We start from the raw sequence: 26,618 nt of genomic DNA on the forward strand, positions 1-26,618 counted from the left end.
GAACTTGAAGTTGGAGGAGCCTGGGCGCCAGCGCCTCTCATCCAGGAGGACTCCCCGGCTTCCCAGGCTCCGGGGAAGCTCCGACCGGAGTCTCCGGGGGCCGAAGCCCCACCGAGACCCTCCGCACCGTGGGCGCGGGACCGGGGGAGCGCGCGGGGGCCGGGCCGTCCGGGGGGCGGGGCTGTGACTCACGCGGCCCCACGCGGGAGGGGCGGGGCGGGGCGCGGCGGGGGGAGAAGAGGCCCCACGGACCCAGCCGGGCGCGGGGCCGAGCGCTCGCGGGACGCATGCGCGCTGCCGAGGGCTCCCGCTCCCTCCCCGCCCACCGCTCCCTCCGCCCCCGCCCCCCGCCTCCCCTGCATCCTCGCCTGCTCGCTCTCTCCTGCCCGCCGGGTGCTGAAGTTGGACGGATGGCAGCGAGCAGGCTCCGCTAGAGGACCGAGCCGCCCCGCCTCGCGCTCCCGGAGCTCCCCGCGCGCTGCCCGCACCGCCAGGCGCCCGGGTAAGATGTTCCCTCCGCGGCCAAGCGGCGCCAAGTAAATGACAGCAAAATGTCTGCTTTGCACCAATGGATGCATTTGGTAAAGGTGGGGGGGGAGGGCGATGAAGGCACGAGGGGGCGGAGAGGGCCGGTGCCGCTGCCCCAGCCGGGAGGCCGCCGCGCCCGGGCGGGGAGCAGGGGCCGCGCCGCAGGTTGGGAAGTTGGATCCCGCGTCGCGTGGTTCGCTGCGTCCCCCCCCCCCCCCCGGGTGCTGCGGGAGGCCGGGCGCGCGTCCTGCCCGCCCTGGGAACCCTCGGCAGGGCCCCTAGAGGGGAGCTGGGCTCCTTTGGGCCCCGGGGGAGAGGGCCGGGCCGGGGGCGGGGGGCGCGAGGTCCTGCGGGATGTTCCTGGTGGTGGTTAGAACCGAATGTGAAATTAACAGTGTCCAAGCGACCGATCAGCTTGGGCGGTATTTTTTTTCTTTCTTTCCTCTCTTCACCTTTGGGGAAATGCACTGTTCAGGTGAGGAAGGTGTAAAAGGGAGGCTGTCAGGACGCATATACCCCGAGCATCTGACATCCGTGTGTGCCGGGGTGGAGGGTCCCTTTTGTTCCTTCCCCTCCTTGGAGCGGATGGAGAAGGAGCGCCTGCGGGCTCTGCTAGGGGTGGATTCCCAGCCGCCCGGGGACCAGGCGGAGGAACGCCCACCCAACGCCAGCCGCTGCCCTGCCCGGGTGGGTGGACCCGAGACCCCCGGGCTGTGGGTGATGGCGATCCTTTCTCCTGTCGATGGATCACCGCTTCCTAGCTGCCTCCTCGCCAGCTCCCTCGCCCTCTGCTCTCCCTGTGCTGCGGCCGAGGCGGGGCGCAGACAGTAGCGGCTTCCACCCCTTCTTGCTACCTCCCCGGCTCCGTGAAAGATGTCGGAGGGAGGGCTCGAGGGTGGCGGAGGGACCACGCTGGCCTCGGAAAGCCGCGGTCACTGCGATGCTGGTCGCGACCCGAGGCTGCCGCCAGCGCGTCCCGGGCAGCCCGCTCCCTCCTCCGAGTCTCAGGGCGCCCGCAGGCAGAGCAGGGGTCGCCCGGCCCAAAAAGATGCCCGCGGCGCCCGGTCCCGCCCTGCGCCCTCCGCCTCCAGCCCGCTCACCTGGGACCATCTGAGTCCCTCTGGCAGGGCTGCCCCGGGCTCCTGGCATAGTTTTCCTACCCTCCATGACCCTTTGGTAAATGCTCCCCTTTTTTAAGAGCCTCTGGAAGGCTTGTCTAGAGAACTTTGCAAGCTTCCCATAGCTGTGTCCACCTTTTAATTGTTTTCCGGCGAGGTCATTTCCATCCTGGGATAACGATCGCAAATAACGGAGAGAAATCTCCTAGTGGGGTTCCCGTCTAGAACAAGCATTTCTCAGACTGGATGTCCTCCGCATTTCCGGCATTCATTCATGTGGGCTTTGCTGGGTGATGAGCCCTTCAGAAGAAAATCACGTAATTGGAGAAATGAGAAACGCTTTTTCCTCTTGGTAAAGAATGTTTTCCTCCTAGTTTCATAGCTGCTAGACACTCTGTGTATGAATTTTGAAACTCTGAAACACTTCAAGTAAATATGTGTTTCTAAAGTTCTTTGTGGTAATGGTAGTAGTTATCCACGAAATATACATTATAGCACTAAAATCTAATGAAAAGGTGATTGGTATTCATTAATTCAAAGGAATGAAAGATGCGACCTTCTCCAGTTAAGTTACTGTTATTAAGCTATTTCTTCTGTTAGCATGAACTAAAACAGTAATTAGCATACTTGTGGGAGAGTCCATTTGTTCCCTGTTTTTATAGTCTTAAAAACTATAGTGAGAGAAACTATGGGAGGGTCATTTATTTGTGATTTTCGGAGATGAGGAAACAAAAACCAGTGTTTACTATTCAGAGTCACTGGATGGTGTCATTTATTAAATAAGACGAATCTCCATGGCAGTGACACCCAATCTCAGAACCATGGGCACTCATCCTTCTTCTTGAATGCGTAGTCTGAAACAGTACCAGACCCCTTGATTCACAGAACAAAGAACATAAATTGTTGTGCCAATTTCTACCCTCTCTGGCTCCAGTTCCTGGGCCATTCCTTGGTATTTAGTCCCCATGGGACAGAATTAACAAGGAGAGTTAACTTGACCTTATTGTATCAGCCGAAGCTAAATCCGAATCCATAAAAATTCTAGTTGACTTACCTCGTGGCCTACAGTTGCAGAGACAGTGGCCATAGCATTAGGAGTCAATCTGCTGAGAGGCCTGGGTTTTTCTAGAGAAGAAGGTGGGCTCGGACAAAGACTCATGGAGCCACAAGCGATGGGACTCCTCCCAACTGCCTTTCTGCTGAGAATCCTTTTCCGGATAGTCCAGTGAAGATATTGCACCACCCAGAAATGTAGGTGCTCAGGACCACTGTATACCCTGTGGAGGAGAATAACACTGTGTGAGATTAAAAAGCATTTATTTTACCTGGTCAGTTTAGGTATGAATGCATTTACTTACAGGTTTAAAATTCTATGATGTTTCCATAGGGATGTCTGGGATCCTCAGAAATATTATGAGTTCTTGTGGAAGGCTTAAAAACTAAAACAATCCTTTGATGTGGGTAGCCAGAACTTCTAGGGCGACATTGATGGGTACCTTCTTCCCTATCTCTCTCCATCTCTACACATCCCTCAAAGACTTTCCTAACATCCAGAGAAAGTCATTTAGACAGTTGTTCCTTCCATTGTGCCAACACCTAGCACAATACCTAGCAAAAGGCAGGTGTTCAATAAGTATTTCTTTTTTAAAAAAATATATTTTATTGATTTTTTACAGAGAGGAAGGGAGAGGGATAGAGAGTTAGAAACATCGATGAGAGAGAAACATTGATCAGCTGCCTCCTGCACACGCCCTACTGGGTAGGTGCCTGCAACCAAGGTACATGCCCTTGACCGGAATCGAACCTGGGACCCTTGCATCTGCAGGCTGATGCTCTATCCACTGAGCCAAACCGGTTAGGGCAATAAGTATTTCTTAAATGAATACATTTTGCACAATTTACAAGGCTCACAAAAGTTTTCCAAGATTTAGGATTATATAATGTATTTTTTTTAAAGAATGCTCAAACACACTAGTTTGTGATCTTAAAGATTGTGTTCACGGTCCTACATCTTTTGAGGAAACGGTTTTTAGAATTGTCATTTTGTGACTATGTATAGTATTTTTAGTATAACCTTTATTTTGTTGATTCAAATTATAAAAGCGATATGTGCTGATTTTAAATCCCCTTGAACCAGTGAAATATTGTATAAACCTGAGAGTTTAAATTACCTGTGGGGAGGCATGATGTGATGAATGCTTTGGGTCAAGCTGACCTTAGCTTGTGCCCAGGCTCCTCCATTTAATACCTTTGTCACCAAGACCCGGTGAGCCTCAGTTTCCTCAGATATACAACAGAGATAAAGACCCACCTCCTAGCATGTGTCTAGCATGGATGGAGTACTTATAATTATCCCAACCCCATGCCTTAAGAACTGCTATTGAAAAGACTGGTAGTTTACCACCAGTTCGTATTCTATGTATAAATGGACTTTTTTTTTTTTTTGAAGAGTTAGAATCATATTGTAGAACTTCATACTTGCTTTTAAAAAAATTAATAACATTTTATTGGTGTTTCCCAATAAATTGAAGCTGGTATTTTTAATATAATTTAGTGACTGTAAAATAATTCATCTTATGGATGACTTAATTATTTATTTAACCATGCGTTTATTTTTGAATTTTTATTTTATTTCCAGTATATTGCTGTTTTAACTGATGTACATCCTTATGCCTAGGTTTGGTTTGTATAGCTGTGTGGCATTTCCCCCCTCCCCCAGCACCTCCTACCCCCGAATGTAGACCTGATGCTTAGAACATCTAGTACTTACCAACATGATATCATCTTTTAAAAACTCTGTGCTAACTTGGTAGGTGAAAATTATATTTTTCAAAATTTAATTTCTTTGATTACTAAGAATGCTGATTACAATTTTGACATGCTTATAAGAAAAAATTATAAGGATGGCTTGTTCAAGTCTTTTGCCCATTTTTAATTGGTATTCTGCTACAATTTTCTTATTTATTTGAGTGCTAATGTTATTTAAAAAAGCAAAAGAAAACAAAGGACATGCTTAATGACAAAAACATATGTGTAGCAAAGACTATAGAGTTCATTGTGGCTGAACCAGACTCCAGCTCAGATGGAGCAGAACAAACATCATCAGAGGCTGGAGATGGGCCAGCCATGGGGTTAGGGCTGCTATGGTGTCTATAGCATACATCCACCTGCCCCGATGCCTGGGCTTTCCCAAGTGCACAGCTCCTTTCAGAAGCCCAGGACTGCTTCATAGTTGGGGTATTTCATTTTCTGCTTGGGCACCTGTGCACACACATTCACACCTTACTCTGACAGCTTGTATATGAGGAGTTCCCAGATTTTCATGGATTGTTTCTGCCAGTTGCCAATGTTATAGACCTTTTGAGTTTTCTTGAAATAAATGAAATTGAAAGGCAACATGGGAGTACATGGAGGTCCTATAGAGTATTAATTGCAATGTCTCATCAGAATGAAATCAATTACATTTAATTATAAAACCATGTCAGATAAGAATCACATCTCAAATTTTAAGCTGTCGTGAAATTTGAATACTTAAAAGGTAAGAATCTAATCTAGTGTCTTAATGAGGTCAATGTCTATAGTACCTCACATTATTCAGTGCTCTTGTAAGCTCCTGGTTTTGACAGTGTTATTTCTATGACTTTGGACAAATTTGGTCTCAAAAGCTTAAATATTTAGCTTGAAAACATTATTAAAATCCCTTAGATATTAAACTACCTAGAAAGTGTAACGTTTTATAGTTACTGCTAGTTCCAGTTTATCCAATATAGTAAAACCCTCAGTAATTCAGAATCAAAAGCCTGGTGTTTATAGTGAATGGGAGGCTCCAAGAGAAGCCATGAGTCATGGTGGAACACAAAATCTCATTTGAAATAGACCTGGATTTGAGTCCTTGCTCTGCTGTTCACTAGATGTGCAGGCTTTTTAAATTAAATTATGTATGTGCTTCATACTTCAAATTCTAGCATGAGTAATAAACATCTAAAATCTCTTTAAAATTCGTAAACTTTGTGTCTGAGATTTTTGAAATACCTCTGTGTCAATAAACAATTTTATTATAGACAATGAATGTGTTTCACAAAGCAAATATTTACTTCCTTGTATTAGGTCACAGGCTTTTCTCAGTATTGCTGATTGGCTATTGAAATACAAAGGTTATAATTCAGGAGTCATGGCATTACATTAAGCATTCACAACCCAAGGGAAATTATGACATAAATGAAATGAGCAGGTGAATGTTCATTTCATTTCTTCAGTCATCTCAGGTCTTCCTAATGGCATATTGGGTTAAATTTCGTGCAAAATCTTTTGTGAAAGTTGACAACACTGTCCCTATTTATTTCTAGACTCAACGAGAGGTGGGAATTTGTTTTTGGTGTATTGTGAAAGGCTATCTAATCTAGAGATTTTATGAGCCAATTTTGGTTGTCCCTACCCTGTTCCCCTCAACTCCCCTACTTTTGTGAGCTTCAGTTAATCAAGATCAACAAATATTCGAAAGTCTGCTGTGTGAAAAGTAGCATTCTACATGATTTAATTTAGAGAATGTGAAAAAGACTATGGAAAATTGCCCTTGAAAGAAAGGGACTTTGAAAGCAGAAAATGTAATTTGGTAAAAACAAAAACAAAACAAAACAAAAACAACCAAACAAACAAACAAACCAATTTTTGGATTCAAATAACCAGGATTTAGCCTTAACTTTATTGAGCCTTGGTATCATCATCTGTTAAATCGAAGACTCCTTGTACATACCTCAACAATGTTGAAGGATTCAATTAAATTTAGTCTATAAAAATACTTCAGATATATGTAGTTACTGTGAGGTTGTTAGATATTGTACTGGAATTAAATACTTAAACCCAAGAAACACTATGTAGGTGATGTGCTCGAAGGGATTTTAATTTCTTGCTAGTATTTGTCTTAACTAATGGCCCTTATTAATGTTGAAGCTGCTCTCTGTAGGTTTGCCGTGTTACCCTTTTCTGACCAGCTTGTTAAACCGACCAGTTACATGACTCATACATAGAAATTCTGAGCACCTACTGTGTGCCAGGCTCTGTGATGTAATTTTTCGTGCAAAATTTAATTAAATATGGCCTCTTTCCAAAGGCGTTCACATACAGGCTTCTTCAACTTACTATTATTTTGCTTTTATCTAGTGAGCTCTGGCCATTCTAGCTTTACAAGTCATAACTAAATGCACCTTAGGGGTAATATGCAAAGATCTCTTTAGAATTTAGCATTTTCAAGCCAATTGATTCCAAACATAGAGGTCTTGGCCCCTCACAAAGGCTGCTGCACAGAGACTCAGATAAGAGGAAGGGAAAGCAGGAAGTGGCTCTGCTGGTGGATGACCTAGCAACCACCACCACAGGCAAACAGCAAAACACCTGTGACAATCCTCATTGTAAACCCAGCCCAACTCCCCTTGCTCCCTCATTACCATGAAGAAAACATACACACACATGTGCACCGTGCCTTTCCCCCTCCGCGGGGCCATTATAATTTAAGGTGTATTAAAACGTTGGGGTGTGCGTGAACCAAGGGAAAGGGAAAGAGATACCCCACCCTTCCTTAGGAGTCACAATTCCCGTGCAATGAAAATATTACAGTTTTCTCCCAATACTAGTGCAGTTGCTTCTTGGATAATAATCTTTTTGTAATATAGTAAACTAAGCAGAAATCCAAAGTGCTCTCCCCAGATAATGTTTTTGTTTTTTGTTTTTTTTTAGAGAAAGAAAACCATTTCCACATCTACTTGTAATCACTAGGGTGAACTCTGATTCTAGCAACTACCAGATTGATTGTGATATAGGAAGATTAGATATCACTTATAAAGGCAGGATAAAGACTTCACTCCTTCCTAGCAAAAGGTTGTAATATACAGTTAATTTGGCTAAATGCAATCATGAGTTCACTTGAAGGTAAGCCTACCCCACATTTCAGCCACTAAGTTAACTTGCTTGTCATTAAACCGCTAGCTGGACTGTTCAGAAAGAACTGTACTTGCTAATTTGAGGTATGAACCTATTTCTCCGTTTATTTCTTCCTCTTTGTTTTTTTTTTTTTTGTGGGTTTTTTTTTTTCTTTTGAGTTTTTGTGAGTTTATTTGAGCCAAACTGTCAATTGCCCTCTCAGTTTATTTCTACTCCGCACTACCATATAATACTTCACCTGTGAGGTGGATATGATCAAGACTCACTAGATAACAGCAAAGGAAAACAAACACCTTTTATGAGGGCACTAAAGCACAGACATGCTATAAAGCAAACTAGTGACCTACATAATTTACAAATTGTTATGGCTAAATGAATGCTATATTTTGAATTGGAGTATTAAATGCTCTAACTTTGGAGTATTAGATACTGCACTGTGAACCGGAGTATTACTCTTTTCCTACCTGTTGTGTGGGGAAAGCTTCATGCTTGATTTTCCCCTTTCTGTCTCTTTACTAGTAGTAGTAGTATTAATGTGTCTTATATCTCATAGATAAATTGAAAAGAGCATCAGTTCTTTTTGTACATCTAACATTTTACATAAAATAGGTGTTTGTGTTATTTTTTATAATTTTAGGACAGTTATATAATTTTTGGTCTCAAATTTAAGACTTACCAGGAACTCAGATGTTAAATCTGTCAGGGAAAAGTTGCTGTTTTAGTCTCTTCTGGTAGTCAGAAATAAACTGGCTTGATTGTCATATTTCTTCCAAAGTATGAGTAAATAATATTGGCAATTTTGATTCAAGCTATTGGAACCCATGTTTTCTTTATCAGCTCACATCCAGTAGTCTGCATTTTTGCTGAAGAAACATCTTGGACTAAATTGCCTTTAGTAAACCCAATATCTAACGACCCACCAATATTTAAATAAATGAAGAGTTTAGTTGAAGAATATGTTTTCATATCATTTTAATGTTGAAAACAAAGAGAGAGAAAAATCCTTGTACACTAGAATTGCCTCCAAAGTTTATGATTTTGAAAAGATGATTTTATGTGTCAGTGTCTGAGTGTGTGTGTGTCTCCCCATTTTGTTCGTGGGTTGATAGCAGGAAACAGCTGACTGATGCCTGAGTAATTATAGCCAAGCGTCTAGGAAAAGGTGCACCCTTTAGGGGAGGTTCCAATGAGATACAAGGAAAAGTCAAGCAAAATGCAGGAAGGCTGGGCTCAGAACACCAGACAATTAGCTTAAAACTCATTATATCTAAAAGTATAGCATCATTCAATACATTATTATATAACTCTGCTGTATTATGTAACCACTTCCAGTTTTAGGAACTCATGTGACCTAATCTTAAGAAGGTAATTTTTTCCCATTAATTCAGTAATTTCATTGACTGAACATCTGAGTAATGCAAGTGGTGTTTTGTGAAGTAGAATTTCATTAAATAAATGTTAACTCCAGGAAGCAAAAAATGTGAAGCACTTTCCTTGACCTGACACAGGTTATGGTAAATAATTAAAAATTCTTGTAGGTGGTAACAAGATTCAATCACATTGATTAAAAAAAAAAAAACTGTTCCAAATATTTTTTAAAGGGTAATGACTCCTAACTTCATCTTAGATAAAATCTATTTGATTTTTGTGTTGTAAACAGACCTCTGTATTTTGCTTTAAACTACCAGCCCTGAATAAATGCAGATGCTAAGCTGTGTTTTATTGAGCAGTGGGGCAGTTCAATGACTAAATGTCTAAATTATTTATTTTATTAAGACTTTGCCCTGGCTGGTTTCTTAGTGGTTAGGGCATCGGCTCTTGGACCAAAGGGTTGCAGGTCCCATCCCCGGCCCTGGTCGGGTGCGACATTTCTCTCTCCTCTTTTCCCCTCCCTCCTTCTCTTTCACTCTCTCTAAAAATCAATGGAAAAAATATCCTGGGCCCAGCCAGTGTTTCTCAGTGGTTGAACATCAACCTATGAACCAGGAGTCATGATTTGATTCCCCTGTCAGGACACATGCCCTGGTTGCACGCTCAATCCCCAGTAGGGGGCATGATGGAGACAGCCAATCAATGATTCTCTCTAATCATGAATGTTTCTATCTCTCCCTCTCCCTTCCTCTCTGAAATCAATAAAAATGTTTTTGTTTTTTTTTAAATATCCTTGGGTGAGGATTAACAACAACAACAACAAAAAAGAGTGACATGTATGTGTGGAAAAGCTTGTCTGCTAATTGTCACTGACTGAGATTCTTTTTAAGGGAAGATAGATTTATTGCTTAGCAAGGTCACTGAAAGTAGTTATTCAGTGAAGTTGCTGATTCCAACCAAAACCAAGGTTGGCTCTTGGTATGTTGGCCTCTCACCACTGGCCCCAGGCGAGTTCTAGTCTGGTTAGACCTCAGGGAAAAAGCAGGTCCTGTGCCTGAGAGCAGAGCTCAGAGAGTACAATCCAAAAAATTAAGTTAGGGGCAAGCAGAAGTAATGGAAGGAGAGAGGGGTCTTTTTGGTGCATCTGTAAATATGGCCTGTTGGTCTGATTTCTCAAGTGTTTGCATTAGATTTCCAAGTTTTCTCTATCACCTCTTTTGTTTCCTACTTTCTCCTTCATCATTAATACAACTCATTGGAGCTCTACTCTGTAACTGGGAAGAGTAAAATTAAATAAGACAAAGCCAAGGCTTCGGGAACCTAAAAGCTAATTGAAGAAAGAAAATATGTATATAAATTGCTATTACTATTCTATTCTAGGAGAAAAAAATAAAACGCTGTGAGAATTCAGGAACTTCAGATGAATTTTAGATGGTCATATCTGGCACAAGTTTCATAGAGCTTGTGACATTTTCTCAAATTATTGAAAGACAGAAATTTGACAGGCAAAAAAAAGAAGTCTTCCAGGCTCAAGGACAGTGTAAATAAAGACAGGCATAGAACTAAGAAAATTCAAAAAAATACTTTGTGGCGTAGTTTTCCAGGAATATATAACACATCCAGGAAATTCGAGGATGATAAGGCCAGAAAGGAGACAGGTACTGGTGGGCATTAATAGCAAGGTGAACAAATTAGATCCAGAGGCACAGAAGCATGAAACAGACTGATGACTCTCAGCGGAAGATGGGGGTAGGGCAGCGGTTCTCAACCTGTGGCTCGCGACCCCTTTGGTGGTTGAACAACCCTTTCACAGGGGTCGCCTAAGACCATCCTGCATATCAGATATGTACATTACAATTCATAACGGTAGCAACATTACAGTTATGAAGTAGCAACGAAAATAATTTTATGGTTGGGTCACAGCATGAGGAACTGTATTTAAAGGGCCAGAAGGTTGAGAAACACTGGGGTAGGGGGTATAGAGGTGGGTGGGGAGAGATTAACCAAAGAATGTATATGCATATATGCATAATGCATGGATACAGACAATAGTGTGGGGAAGGAGGGGGGTGGGATGGAGGAGGTCAATGGGGAAAAGAAGGGAACATCTGTAATACTTTCAACAATAAAGATAAATTTTAAATAATAATAAAAAATAACCCAGACTAATAAAAAGAGAGAAAGTATTAACAGATATATATATATATTGAATAGAGGTGAATAGCTAGAATTGCCCTTGATAGTCATGGAGTGCCATGCATGCTATGTAGGTAGGGATTATAGCCTGAGACCAGTCCTCCCTCAGTTCTGTGCAGTGGGGGGGCCAGGGTGGGGGCAGGAACAGAGTTTCAGCTGTCCAGGCCTGAACTGGGAAGATCCAACATAAGGCAGAGGGAAGATGACCTTGTGAGAACTTGTTTGACTCAGAGCCCTCAGGATTTGGTCACCAGTGAGACTTAGAAGATATAAAAGGACCTTTAAAGTTCACATGGAGGGTCTGAGCCTGCGTGTCTGGTTAATACAGATGCTATGAAGATCAGGAGAAACCAAACTGGTGAAGAGGTTAGGGAAGATAAATCGGCTGCGTTCAGTTTGGGCAACAGTGTGCCCTTCCGTCAGAGTTCTAGCAGATGCTCAGCAGGCTCTCGATCAAAAGCCTAGGTGATTTCGTAGAAAGCAACAGGTGTGATTGTAGATTCTGTTAACGGAAGCACACCGTATCTAGAATAAGTCGGTGACCATTTTGTTCTATTCTGCATAGTCAAACCACAACTGGAATGTTCATTTGAACTTTGTTTTGGTGTGTTTTTTAGACACCATGATTAAAGGTTTTCAATACAAATGGTAAAGTTACAAAAAAAAACCAATAATTCATAGCAGAAGTGATTGGAGGAATTTGTACTTTCTTAACCTGGAATAGAGTCAGTTCCTCTGAAGAATGAGTGCTTCACCACTTGGAGAAGGGCCGTGTGAAATAATTAGACTAATATTAAGTTGCCCCAGTGGTATAATGGGAATAATAAAACTCCATGGCAGGCTTGTCAGCAGATAATATGGGCAATGCCTCTGGTACATATTTGGCATTTAGTGTGTCTCAGCTCTTATCCTCTCTTGAGAGCATTAAGACCAGTGGGCACATGTCATAGAGATAGATTTTGCCATTCTATTGGAAATAAGTTTTTAATACTCAGTGCTGGCTCGCTAGATGGGCTACCTTGATAGGTGGTAAATTTGCAGTCAAATGCTTGGTGGACAAGCATGTGACAGAGATGTTGTGGGGGAATTTAAGGACTGGGAGGGTAAAGAACTTGCAGACCTCATCCCAACTCTGAGCTTCAAATGGCTCCAGGGAATTTGGAACGCAAACTCAAGAGACAGGCTGGGGCTGGAAATAAAACTTGAAAATCTTTTCCCGAGAGGTGACAGTGGAGGGTGGTTGCCAAAGGAAAAAGTGTAGAGAGCACCGCGGGCCTAGAATAGAATCCTGGGCCTGTGGGAAAAGAAGGAAACTAAACTACGTTATATGAATGAAGATACTGTTGTATGCCACGAGACCAAGGAAGTGTTGTTTTTCACCAATTTTATTAATTGTAATGTAAATTTCCAGAAAATATTGGGGAGGGGAGACGGATTTAAGACAGGAGAGCAGCTCAGCTTTGCCTTGTGGCAGAGAGGGTGAGCGCAGGACCAAGGCAACACGCTGGATTTTGCAACGAGGAAGTGACTTGTGATTGTCTAGAAAGCACTCATGATTAATGATTTACACATCATCTATTCCCAGAGGGTTGGGGCAGCTTAATAAAAGCACTCTTCACACAGGGCAATGAAAATGAAACAAAATAAAGATAAGAAGCCACAGACAGAAATAAATGAGGAAGGGAGTGGGGTGGTGAACATGGCACAAACCATGGATGGGATTGTTATTGTAGCAGGAGCACTACATTTTAGCTCTGGGTTTCCAGCAGCCAGAATAAAAGGGTTACAGGACCGGTTCCTTACCACTCATTGGCTCATGAAAGGAGACAGGTTTGCAGAAGAGTTTTTGTTTCTTGGCACCAGATTCTATGGAGTGTAGCCCATGGATTCTTAGATAAGGAAGGTGACATATTAGACAGTGGGGTCAACAGGGATCCTGTGGATTCGCAGACTTGCTTTGAATTGCTTTTTCTTTCTGAAGCCCTTGAAGGTCAAGTGCAAAGTATTGAGATGAAGTCTGTGATTATTTCAGACAAGTTGAGCATCTGAACACTGCTGAGACTGAAAACTCAGCCTATAAGACAGCCTGAGCGAGGAGGACGTCCTAGACAGAAGATTCCAGGGTCGCGCCAGGAACTCAGGGCAGAGAGGGCCCTAAGGACCCTGCAACCTCAGGTCCTTTGCACCTGCTACTTCCTCTGCCTGAAAAACTTTCCCCCGGATCGTTCTCATCTTTCACGTTTCAGTTCAGGTGTTACCTCTCCAAAGAGATCTTTTCTGGACTCTGCCTAATGCTGTCCCTTCTTCATCCACCCAGCTCAATGTGTCACTCTCGAACAACAATGCTTTATTGAATTCATAGCATTTACTGCTCTGTTAAATTGTTTTATTTATTATCAGTGTCCCTCCTCCCACATGGTAGGATGTAAGCTAGTACACCAAACAATGCCAGGAGCAGAGTAGGTGCTCAGTGTGTTTAAGGAATGAATAGTTTATGTATGGGGAAGAGCTCAGCTCAGTGTCCGTGTGATCACTGAACACATGGTTGTGCTGGGGATGGAGTTAAGTTCTCCCTAAAATGTTAGCTGAGCAGAGGTTGAAGATTCTGATCATGAAAAAATTCATACTGGGAATTTAATACCACTGGGGTTCGGAAGAGGAGCAGAGATTCTCCGTACATTTTCCTGTTCACTCACAAGAAGCAGGGGTACTAATATGAATGGTACGTTTATGAATGTTCATTGAGCAGGTTTCTAAGGGGTGGAACCTAAGTGGGAAGAGTAGAAAGGACCCTACATTGTGGCAAAGTCCCTTTCCTCTCCCTTCGGAAATTTTGTTCCATATTACCCATTAAATGGTGGAACATAGCTATTTTAACATACATAATGTCGCAGAACTCATTCTAAGAAGAATTTGCTCTTAGGGGCAAGTCCTTTTATGATCCCTCCTGGCAGCTAACAATAAAACCCCTATTGTGTTGAAATGTGTGTGTGCACAAGCGAGTGTGCCTGTATGTTGGTGGTAAGAAATGGATCCAAATGGCCTGCAATCTAAATCAAATCACTAACACATCCATAGAAAAGCAGAGGTACTAGATGAGAGAATACCCTTTGAGATGGAGAGGAAAGGAACCAATGGTATGAGACTGGAGCCAGGAGTAGGTGAGCCAGAGGCCACTGGGTGTAGACTGGTTGTTGAACAAACTATGGGCAGGTGAGGACTCAACAGAAGAGGTAACTGCAGCCTCAGGTGGGGAGCAAAGCCAAGAAAAGCTTTTGTTAGACATTTATTTCAGGTTTGGGGAAAACTAAGTTTGTTGGCAATGGGAAGCAGACTTATCCATGGAGAGGTTCAGGAAAAATGCCATGGAATTAGCACCAATTGTACTCATTCTTGAGAAATTGTACATGTGTCTTTATCAAAATTTTAAAAAAATATTAGGAAAAAGCATATACTATTTATTTTTATTAATTAATTCATTCATTCACTTATTTTAGGTTGGACCTGGTGCTTGGGAGAAATTTTGATTAATTAGGCCCTATTGTGGGCTTTGCCTGCAGACTTCAGGATACAAGTTAGCAGTTCAGAGATAGTGGAGTTTCCCCAAGGCTATGGACAGGTAAGGCGTTTTAGAACCATTCAGCATCGTAAGCTCTAAAGGAACCTTGAAACCATCTGAGTCCACAAAATAATGGGTCCTTTTTCCCCTCACCTCCTCATTATTAACATTTTAACTCATCGCCAGAAGAGAGATGTCTTGGGAAAAATATACAAATTGGATTTTTTTCTAAAGACTACTGGAAGCATCCAAAATGACAAAATGTGTTTTCCGATTAGAAGGAGACAAAATGGAAAATAATTTGGTTCTCCTTCTATGCTGAATGAGGAGATCTGGTCATAATAGTAACTGAATTACTTGTCAAATGGCCTATGTTTGGCGGTTAAAACAAACCAGAAAAAAAAAAAAGACTCCCCTGATTCCATTGTGTTAAATTGTGCCACAAGAGGACGTCCTATCTAATGCGTTCCTTTAGGTAATGGGCGAAAAGTAAATTGCCAAAGTTTCAACCTGGTAAGAACGCAAGTTTAAAAAATGGAAGTGAGCATTAAAAAGGAAAGCAGCCGCCTCACTCCTCGTTGGAAAAGCAATCTTTGAATTCAAGGTGAAATAAGGTAGATTTTTATATGCTCATTCTCTTATTTGAAGGATGAATAGTGCACTGTCATTCAAAATAAAGGGGTAAACTGGAAATTGAAGTGCAGATAACAAAAATGAAAGAAAGAAATCAGTGTTTAATGGCAAATCTTTCAAATCACAAAGCAAAAGCTCAGTTCATAATGTGATGTTTTATTGTTTGTGTCTAATGTTCCACTGTACTTGGCTTTTATAGCAATGATCTGGGAATGAAGAATGAGTGATTTGGAGAACAGTTGTAAGTTAAAGGGCTTCATGCTGACTGAGAGAGAGAATTTCTGTGTATGGTGTATCCAGTGAAATTGCTCTTTTAACAAATACTTATTGAGGACCCACTATGTGCCGGCACTGTTCTGAGAGATTCCGACTTATTAATGGATAAAACAAAAATGCCTCCTTCCATGAAGCATCTATGTCTGACCAGTAATTTTTTTAAAAAAAATTGGCTCCTAGAGGGATTCCCTTTGTATAGCATTTAGGGTCCTTTGTAAAGCAGGCTATTGAAGATGTGTCTATGTAGCATCCAAATTTCTGGGCACAAAGGGGAGAAGTGGGCTCATTTGTCTTAGGCTAGAAATCTGACTTCCCTCCAGTAATTTCCCAGGAATGAGCGCCTGTTTTATCTTCATCCCTTAGCTGTTTTATGCATTTGCCTGCCAAACTTGCTTCCTCTTCTTCGTGATCTAGGCCCTGAGGTACATTTCTGAGAATTTAGAGCACAATGAACAGAAAATTGAGATCGAATTTAACAGAGGTAGAAAACCAAAGGGAGTGTGTTCCTGAAATGCATATTTAGGCAGTAAGATAGGAAAGTGGTTTTATTGCATCTAAGCCCCTGGGGGGGGGGGGGGGGAGGTATGGAAGCTGTATACCGTGCAGAGCCAGACGGGAGTGAAATGAATGAAAATGAAGGAAGCTGTAAAAGGGAAGAGGCAGAGGCGGCTTAAAACTACAAGGAAGGAAGGAAGGACGTGGTCCTCTTCTTGTTGTTGTTTTTGACGGGCGTTTAGCAGTTTGCCCGGTAACTGGCGCGAGCTCAGCGTTTCCGATTATATTATAGGAGAAGCAATATTTCCTGGAAGAACTCATCTGGAGTGATCTGAACTCTCGTTTTACCTGTGGTCTGTCTTGGTTCATAATGACGTGCACAGAGCACAGGATGGCTTTGTTTTCAAGGGTGGCACTGAAGCAAGACATTATGAATTATCAGAGCTGGTAGGGATTCAGTTGTTGCCAAGGGGAAATGAAGGGGAGAGATGTGAATGTATTGCAGGAAAATACATAACTGTAGCTAATGCTCTGGTTTGTATTTTTTTTCCATGATGGACTTGAACAGACATTACAAGTATTCCACCACCACAGGCAATAATTTCAGACTAAGCCAAGCAATTGGTATTTTTACAGCTGAGACTTTTAAATATTAATTTTTAAGTTATATATTATTTGGATGGAGTTAAAAATCTGCCTATTATTGTGTCTGATGGGCTAGAAAATGCAGGGTAGACTAAAAGTTTATTTTGTTTTATACCAACATTATGAAAAATTCATTATAGAATTTATTTAGTTCAAATTAAAAGAACAATAAATGCTTCATGGTGAAAGGAAATCAATTTAGATAAAATGTTAAACTTGTTTTTTGACACTTAAAATATAACTATAGTATGTGTTTGGTGATAGCATAGCGCAGTGGTCCTGAATACTAAACTACTAAAATGTCTGTTTAATCTTGAGATGGGATTCAGGAGAGCTGAGTTCTAGCTAGAGCTGTAAAGCTTCAGCAGCAGCCAAGTGTAGTCGTAGGAGATCACTAGCAAGACCATCAGGACATTTATGGCTACTACTGCTAGTCACCTAAGGTTGCTGATCAACCGTGGGCCTGGATGCCTTCTGAAACAGTGAATTCTCTCTCTGAAAGGAGGATTTCAGATGCAGACTCCTTAGCATCCAAGGACCATCCTCTTCATCCTTTCTTCCACTGCTCTCCTACTTACAAAGACCCGTGTAGTTACTCTGCCACTTCTGTGCCTTTGTTCATATTTTTTTCTGCCTGGAATGCTGTCTGTGTTTCCTTCTTTTCTCTATTCTAAATCCTGACCATCTTTTAGGTCTAAGTTAAAGCCCTAAGGCCTTCAAGAATCTTCATCTGGCCACTTCCTAGTGACCCCTCCTTCCACTGAAACTGCCTGCATCAGAACAATGATACTTGTTTCCTTGCCTTCTTCATGAGCAAACCTTTTTCCTTCCCATATTCTTAGGGAAGGGTGGCATCTACACAGTCACCCATGCTGGGCCACCAGCAGTCAACCTTGACCCACCTCTCACTCACATCCTGCTCATCTAATCTTTCCCTAACCTAGGCTTGGTCCACCTCTTGGGTACTTCTTATCTCTACCCCATTTTTCCATTTCTCCTCTCCCAGTTCACCATCATCATTTTGCCTGAACTATTGTAACAGCCTCCTTGACTTCATTCTTTCACTCCACCCGTCCTCCACAATGGTGGTGGCAGAATGACCAAGCATGTGAGTCCGGATGCTTTTCTTAAAATATCCAGCATTGATTATAGGTCTGTGCTACATGTTTATTTATTAGCTGTCTATTAATCTGGAACACTATCAACACTCTCTAGATAGGTCATGTTTTATAAAACAGTAACAAGGTAGACACAGAGTAACATCTGTTTGCCAGGTAGCCCAAGACTAAATTGGACCGATGATCTAGACCAGCCATGAGCAAACTACGGCCCGCGGGCCGGATCCGGCCCATTTGAAATGAATAAAACTAAAAAAAAAAAAAAAAAACCATACCCTTTTATGTAATGATGTTTACTTTGAATTTATATTAGTTCACACAAACACTCCATCCATGCTTTTGTTCCGGCCCTCTGGTCCAGTTTAAGAACCCATTGTGGCCCTCAAGTCAAAAAGTTTGCCCACCCCTGATCTAGACATACATGGAATGCCTAGGACAGGTTCATTATGTTGACCAGATTCTAAATTCCATGAGGCTACTCTGCCCAAAGTTAACATTTTGCTCTGTCCCAGTCTTTACATTGGCCTACAAGGCCCTATGTCAGTGGTCGGCAAACTGCGGCTCGCAAGCCACGTGCGGCTCTTTGGCCCCTTGAGTGTGGCTCTTCCACAAAATACCACGTGTGGGCATGCATGTACAGTGCGATTGAAACTTCGACATGCACAGAAGTCGGTATTTTGTGGAAGAGCCACACTCAAGGGGCCAAAGAGCCACATGTGGCTTGCGAGCCTCAGTTTGCTGACCACTGCTATGTGATATGTCCACACACCCACTTCACCCCTTGCCCCCAGTAGTTCTCTGACCTCTTAGCTGCTCCTGCAGTAAGCCAGAACATTACCAATCCGAGTCCTTTGTTCTTCTGCCTGGAATGTTCTTGTCACAGCTATCCATGTGGCTCACTTCTTTATTGCCTTTATCTTGGCTCAAATGTCACACCTTTTCAGGGACACCTTACTTGGCCATATAAAATTGCAAACTCCCGCTTCTTATCCCCTCCTTCCTTGTTTCTCTCTATAGAAATTAGAAGTTCCATGTGATTTTTGTCATTTATACACTACTCTATCCCAGGTACTGAAACAACCTACATCAAAGTAGCCATTCAATAATTCATTGAATAAATTAATGAATTCATCTGACATGTGCAACATCTCTTCTTATATATCCAATATATTTCTCTTGGAATAGTCTTTATGTCTGTGATCTAATTTCAAGTCTGGTAGCTGGTTAATGCCTTACCTTAGTCAAACATGGTTTGCATTAAGAGTCATTTATCTTGGGTTTCACTCCTGGCTCTGACACTTTCTAATTATGTGACCTTGAGTGAGTCATTCTATCTTCCTGAGTCCAGTTTTTCTCATTTGAAAAACAGGGCTAATGACACCTAGCAGATTACCAGGAATATGACAAACACTACAGCTATAAAGTTCTATAAACATGTTAGATGGTACCTATTTTTATTTCTTATCTGCACAAGGAACTGAAGAAACAACATTGCATCATGAAGAGTTTGAACATAATAGTCAAGCAAATACATACTTGAGTTCATTCTGTCTTTACTTGTTAGCTATATGACCCTGAGAAACTTAATTTACCTCCTTTTCTACAAATAAGGGACAAATTTTATCTCAGAATTGATCAAAATTCTGAATTAGGTATATAGTGTATTATTTTAACAAATCCACGACACACACACTTTTCACCTTTTTTTTTTTATTTTTTTTTTTAATATATTTTATTGATTTTTTACAGAGAGGAAGGGAGAGAGATAGAGAGTTAGAAACATCGATGAGAGAGAAACATCGATCAGCTGCCTCCTGCACACCCTCTACTGGGGATGTGCCCACAACCCAGGTACATGCCCTTGACCGGAATCGAACCCGGGACCCTCCAGTCCGCAGGCCGACGCTCTATCCACTGAGCCAAACCGGTTTCGGCGGCCACTTTTCACCTTTTAACGTTTCAGAAATCAGTATGCACTTTGCAATCAATGATGTCTTCTGTTTAGTGAAATGTGGTATCTACTTCCAACTTTTGTATGTGACACAGGATGGTAATTATAGTTTAGAATCTCTCAGGTCATTCTGACAATTTTAAGACATTTTCCTCTCTTCCACTGGGAAAAAAGTGGCTTTCAATGAGTAATAATAAGGTGGTGAATTGTGCCTTAATAGTTTAATAGCCATATTTTTTGGCAGCTTGTCATTAAAACATGTTTTTTTCAATTTCATCTCAAAGAAAAGTTACACATTTTGTTAAAGCATTAACCATGAAGTCACTCGTCAGTTTATTTCTTTGTCATAGAGGAGGGCACTTTGCTTTTCTGGGTCCCCCTCCCTGTGTCTTCACTCTAGTTTGGTTGATACTTTCTCCTTTCTTTGGTGTGGTCATGGAAGACAAGAATAGAATAATATCCTGGCAACCGCAGCAACCACACTTTAGCAGAACACAGTTGCTAGGAGCAAGGGGTAGTAGCTGCACTCAAGAGGTCACGTGGCTCTGCCATCCAGAGGAGCCAGTGGGCTGTGGCAGAAACCCACAGCCCCGAGCAGCATGCTCCACCCCGCCTTGTGCGGAAGGGAATGGAATATCACTATCCTATCTTGCCCGCTGCCAATGGGTGGTAATATATTATGGCCCTTTTAAAATAAAATATGAACACAAAGGGAATTAAAAAGTTACTACTAAAGATGTCATCATAAAGAAATGTAACATTTCAGCCCATTATTCCTTAAACACTTGTCTATTAAACTGAGGCTATTAATGCAGTGTTATGAACTAGCAATAGGTCATTACTCTACTGTGACAGCCTCCTATACATCTTGTGGTTTGTTATAGTTTTCTGGTTTTGGTTAAAAGAATTGGAAAAAATAACTGAAGAATGCTATATGGGTTATTGTAAGAAATTTGACACTCATTAGCCATATCCTTTGTTCACTGAACAATAAAAATTCTGAGATGGAGGTACTTAGCTTCCATAATGACTTTCAATAGAGAAAGCTCAATGCACAATTCATTTTACTCATTCAGCAATTATACTAGTAGTTGATATTCTACCAAGTGCCAGCCACTGAGTATCAGGGCCATGACTAAAATTAAATGTTTTAGGATAGAATGCATAAAGCATGACAACGTACACCGTGACAATAGAATGCCTAATATTTGCATTGTCCTCTTCCTTTATTTGAAGAGGACACCAAAATGTTTTGGGCTCAGCTCTTATTAGCATTTGAAAGAAAGTAATATTCAGAAAATAAATACTTTTTAATTCACTCACGAAGGCCAGTCCTCTGTTGGCACCCGTGATTAGATTCTGTCACATGCACAGAGGGCCTGGAGGAACACTGAGGGTCCATCACTGTCTGGTGTACAGCCACGGGAGTGAGACAGGCAAAAGAAGACCAATGAACTCTCCCTGGATAGTCTTAAGCACACTCAGATAGTCATCTGTTCCCCACTCTTTTCATTATGTACTTAATGGGTTCTGGACAAAGTCTACGACTCATGTATACATCTATTATGTCCTATGTCTACATTTCTCAGAGTAAGGAACATATGACTCAGTTCATCTAATTGCAAGACCTGTATAATTCAGCTACCCTCTTTTCCCCCTTCTCTGAAGAATTGATTAACAGATTGACACTTAGGAAACCCTTTTATCTCATGAGCCTATGCCAACTGATTCTTTGATTCTTTTTTTTCCCTTTGATCTGAACATTAGAAAATGAGATCACTGGCTTCCATTTGAGTGTGCTTCCAGCCAAAATAAAAAATGGAAATAGGTTATAGAGTGATGTGTCTCTGACTTCAGTTTGGAACTAAAAAACATTATTATCTTTGACTAGGAAAGACTACAAATTTATATCAAACAAAAAATTCCAGTATAGTTCATCATTCCACTCCTTTATCATCCAAATCACATCTCTAGGATGTAACAACTATGGAACTAGTCTTTCTGTGTGTTCACATGTGTTTGTGTATATACACACACACATTATCTTTTCAATTTTACTTCACTTGGAAGATGTGTGAGATTGACCAGTGTGTCTCTGGCATGTTACATTTCCTATCCTCCCGACTGGTGTCCCATCAGACAACATCACCTGGTGTCCACTGTTAGGACTTATTACAGGAGTTGGGTGATAAGGCTTATCACTTTTCTTAGTCGAAGGCTGTAAAGGAGCAGAATGCCTTCAAAGCACAAAGGCCAGTCACTGTATTGATGAATTAAATGCCAGAGAATGAGTTTGATATCTTGCTGGTAGTTACCACTACATAACCACCCACCACCAATATTCACCAAGGGTGGCATACTATTGACTGCTAACATTAATCCTACCAGTTTCCATTTCCATTTTATGAAGAAATTTTGTTGTTTATGGAAATGACATCTGTCAGTACTTTTAAATCAATAGCATACAATATAATCACGGGTAGGGTCAGATAGGATGGGATAGGATAGGATAGGATAGGATAGGATAGGATAGGATAGGATAGGATAGGATAGGATAGGATAGGATAGGATAGGATAGGATAATAGCATGTAATAAAATGGTCATAAACATTAAAGTCTGTAAGACCAGACTGAAATCTTAATTCTAGTGCTTAGAATATGGGAAAACTGCTTAAAACTTTTGGAGCTCAGGTTTTCATTTTAAAGTGAAAAAAAAAAAACTTTATCTGATAGAATTATAAGGAATAAATTAAGTAAAACCTCTAGCAATAATGTCCAGTATATATTAATACTTGAACTGTTATTTAAATTCCATTTGCTATCTGAATTATAATTCTAGGATTCTAGTGAAAGATCAATATGGAGAATTACATCCAAATATAAAAAATTATCTAGTAGAAATAAGTTTTTGGAGGAAAGAACAAATAAACTGTGACAAATAGGAGCTTAGTATTGCCTCTTACACAAACAATATATAATGTCTACAAGAAGAATGTGGCCATGAATGGCACATAAATAAAAGCATTTCATCTTTAAAGACATAAGTTGTGTCATATTACCCTCACATAAAATTTTGATTAATCAGAACACTCAGGGAATAGAGCTACTAAGTAAATGATCCACCAGGTTAATTAAGGTTCAACAAGTCTTAATTTCTTGGGGAAAATTCTTGTCAAATTGAAAATGCATTGATTTACTTTTCTGCCCCATCAAGAGAATGTCCTGAATGTAGTCTTTGATTTGGAAACTTGGAGGAACTTGAAAATATTATTAAAACTAGTTTTCACTTGAAGGACTATAGATTCAAAGAGAAGAAACTGAAAGCGAAGTTGCCAAGTTACTTTTGAGGCAACCACAAGTCCTTTCGTACATATTTTTTCATTTAATTCTCTCAACCGCTCTAAGAAGTATCATTCCTCTTGGGGAGTAGTAATTGTATAGATAAGGACACGGATGTGTAGTGAATTTGGGTCATGTACTCACAGTTATTGAGGTAGTGAGTGGCTCCAACAGAATTCTAAAGAAGTACTTCTGATTGAAAAGGCGAACCTCTTTTTTCCCCCCTCTCCAACACTTTCTTCTTGTTCTTCACAAAGCCACTCGTGAAATCCAAAGTCACTTGGATTCCAGGAAGAGAAGAACTTAGTACAAGGCATACTTCCACTAGGACGGACAGGCCATCCTTTTTAATTTATGAATAAATTTTAGAAAAGAGTTTTTCTCATAGTTATGCTTCTCTAATAATAGCAGGGTGGAAAAATAATTCAAATTGAGTCAGGATTATACTTATTTGAACTTCATTATTCCCCCAGAGGTATTTAAAATTTAGTCCAAATTTTCTCCACTCAATCTTTTTTTTAAAGATTAAAAGTTCTGAAAGTAACTAAATTTAAATCAATAAATATTAAATATTCTTGTAAAAGGAGACAGAGTCACTTTTTACAAACTCTGCTAGAAGAGAAAAAGAAAGAAAAGTATGAAAGTCTTGGATTCATTTAAAAAGTGAGCAAGGGCCCCAGCTGGTTTGCTCAATAGATGGAGCATCAACCTGCGAACTGAAGGGTCCAGAGTTTGATTCCGGTCAAGGGCACATGCCCGGGTTGTGGACTCAATCCCCAGTAGGGGGCGTGCAGGAGGCAGCTGATCTATGATTCTCTCTCATCATTGATGTTTCTATCTCCCTCTCTCTCTCTCTCACTTCCTCTCTGAAATCAATTATTTTTTTTAAAAAAGTGTTCAAGGGAGTGTAGGGATTACACTTTTATTTCCACTAACTGCCGTGTGTGTGTGTGTGTGTGTGTGTGTGTGTGTGTGTGTGTGTGTATACGTGTTTATAACTATTGTGTTAATTTTCATTCTGCAATCCATTATGTCTAAAATGATCATATAATTTATCATCCAAGTCAATTTCACTTTAGGAAGTGAAAGAGGGCACTGGCAACATTCACCTTAACCTAAGAGTTGTGAATATGAACAGTTCATGCAAATCAGATGGACTTCCTAACAGTGACCTCAAGAATCTTCCCTCTGGTATCCTGGGCTCTTCTTCCTCTCTTACTCCCTCAGTTCATCTCCTTATAATTATTCCTCGGAACATTATTGTTAGCAATCCTTCTTGCTCACTATTGTCCCTTCCAGACCAATCTCTCTCCCTCCTCCCTGAAAGTCTCCAAACATGAACCTTCCACCATTCATTGTTCCTGTCATCTACCTAGCTCCTGGGTCACTCTCCCTCATTTCCCGCCAGGTTGTGCTCTGGGCACACTGCCACTCTCACAACCTTACTCCTATTCTTAATGATATTGGAGATGCATCCTAGCATCCCTTCACCCCCTCCTTCCCTCTAATCTTGTTCTTTATCTTATGCTAGACACTCATTCCCATCTCATGCCTCCTTAAACTGACACGTGATGAAATTCTACAACTCTTCCATATCCTCCCTATTGGGCGTCCCATTATCTGACCTTACCCATATTATTAACTCAACCTTTTCCCACACTGCTGCAGTCCTTGGACCACACAGGGACCTAAACTCCGATCAGTCATTGCCCTTCGTCTCCTTGGTGTCTTCTCACTCCTCCTGGGTGCTAAATCTCTTAAAATCCATCTGTGCACTGCTGTTGTCTAAACCCTACTAGGCACATAATAGTTGGTCAATAAACATCTGTTGAATTAAAGAAGAAAAGTATGTAAAGAATGTTTAAACCCACAGGGCTTTTTTCCCTGCCTTTGCTCTTAAATATCTGACCATTCTCTCATGCCATTATAATGCATATTTTTATCAAAAACCACAAATGCCAGCTGAGTAGTTCACTGCTTTTTCCATAATTTGTCAAGGAAGAGGTAAGTCATAGTGTCTGTTAAGCGATTACATTTTATTCATAAGTTACAATCCAACAAGAGACTGAGTTGAAGCAGCCACAAAACAGATAGGTTCTAGCCAGTTCCCCTCTTGCCAATGCTATATTTAGAGGTGAAGCACTGTTATGAAGAAGGGGCAGTCTCTACCTTTGGCCATGTTTTTTTCAGATACTTTCTATCATGTTTCTGAAGTCCTTAAAAAAAAAAAAGTTAATTTATCTGAGATAAAGTCAGGGGTTTTCAGTGTTAAGTGAATCCACCTGAACACACGAAGGCCAGTTCTATGACTCTTTCATTTATCAAATTTAACATGTTGAAATTTTGTAATGGGACATTTTCCTTATAGAAAAAAATATTCCCAAGTTTTAGGGATAAATATGAAGTAGGGATGTATGTGGCAATGGCCTTTTAGCAAGAAGCGTTTATGAGCTGCAAGAGACTTGAGAAGATCATCTGGTTTGATCCTCCTCCTGATATAGACAAGGTCGAGGAAACCCAATGAGATTAAATGGCCATTTCAACGTGATAAGGTCATGAACCCATGCTGACACCCAGGATGACCAGTTTGCAACAGCTCGTGCTTACTGAGTGTTCAAGTGGGGAGCAAACGTCACCAGCATTGTGCATGCATCACAAAATCCTCCCAATACAGTAGTCCTATTATCCTCCCCATCTTTTCCCAAATAAGGACACAGCCAAGAGAGGCCAATAACATTTCTATATTACACAGCAAGTGAGGGACAGAGCCTGACTTCAGCCTCTTTGAAGTCACTTTTCCCCAGAGCTTTAGGCCCTTCCCTAACCCTACAGGGGATGTGTCTTCTACCTGGCCACCTGCTTGTCTTCCCCTCACCATTAATACCCTATTGCAGTGTCACTACTTTGGGAAGCCACTCCAGCCCTCTCTGCTGGATTTCAAAAAGACTTTGTTCATTCCTCCATCAAAGCCTTACTCTTGTGACAGGATGAATTATCTATTTAGGTCTCCTTCTTCTCTCAAGACTATTAGCTCCGTGAAGACTCTCATTTTTTCCTTAGATTTCTTGGACTTAACATTTATAGATAGATGATGTCTAAACCTTGATAGCTGGATGACAATAAGACAAACTGTATGTTTTGGAGAAATGAAGCTGATATATTCAAGTTTTGAAAGCAGTTTGGATCCTAAGTATTGTTTGTAGTTATTTGCAAACCAAGCTATCCGTATTTCTTATAGAATCTAAATAATCAAGTGTCTTCCTATATGAAGAGTTCTGCATCCTTTTCACAAATCAGCAAATAGGAGTAAAATGTAATTAAATCTTTTTTGTTCATAATCTGTTAAGAAAGTTGGAGGAATGGCATTCTGGTAACCAGTTTGAGATTCTTCCTCTTAAAGTATTTATTTCAGAGACTCATTTGCAGTGGTTTTAGAAATTCAGTTCTATACC

At 41.1% G+C, this 26,618-nt stretch overlaps 1 protein-coding gene across 3 annotated transcripts in view; it reads left to right on the top strand.

The window, feature by feature from the left end:
- Window positions 1–354: 354 nt before the first annotated feature.
- Window positions 355–26,618, top strand: part of RGS17 (regulator of G protein signaling 17) — an 89,548-nt gene continuing 63,284 nt past the window's right edge. For 2 of the 3 annotated variants that reach the window (XM_036316521.1, XM_036316522.1), the window contains exons 1-2: window positions 355–502; window positions 14,648–14,769. In XM_036316521.1, coding sequence (XP_036172414.1) covers window positions 14,762–14,769 — 8 coding nt within the window. In that variant the 5' untranslated portion in view covers window positions 355–502; window positions 14,648–14,761. The remainder of the gene's footprint in view (window positions 503–14,647; window positions 14,770–26,618) is intronic. The other variant, XM_036316523.1, reaches the window with a different exon arrangement.

The sequence above is a fragment of the Myotis myotis genome, unplaced genomic scaffold (assembly GCF_014108235.1).
Source record: "Myotis myotis isolate mMyoMyo1 unplaced genomic scaffold, mMyoMyo1.p scaffold_m19_p_7, whole genome shotgun sequence".
Classification (NCBI taxonomy): Eukaryota; Metazoa; Chordata; class Mammalia; order Chiroptera; family Vespertilionidae; genus Myotis; species Myotis myotis.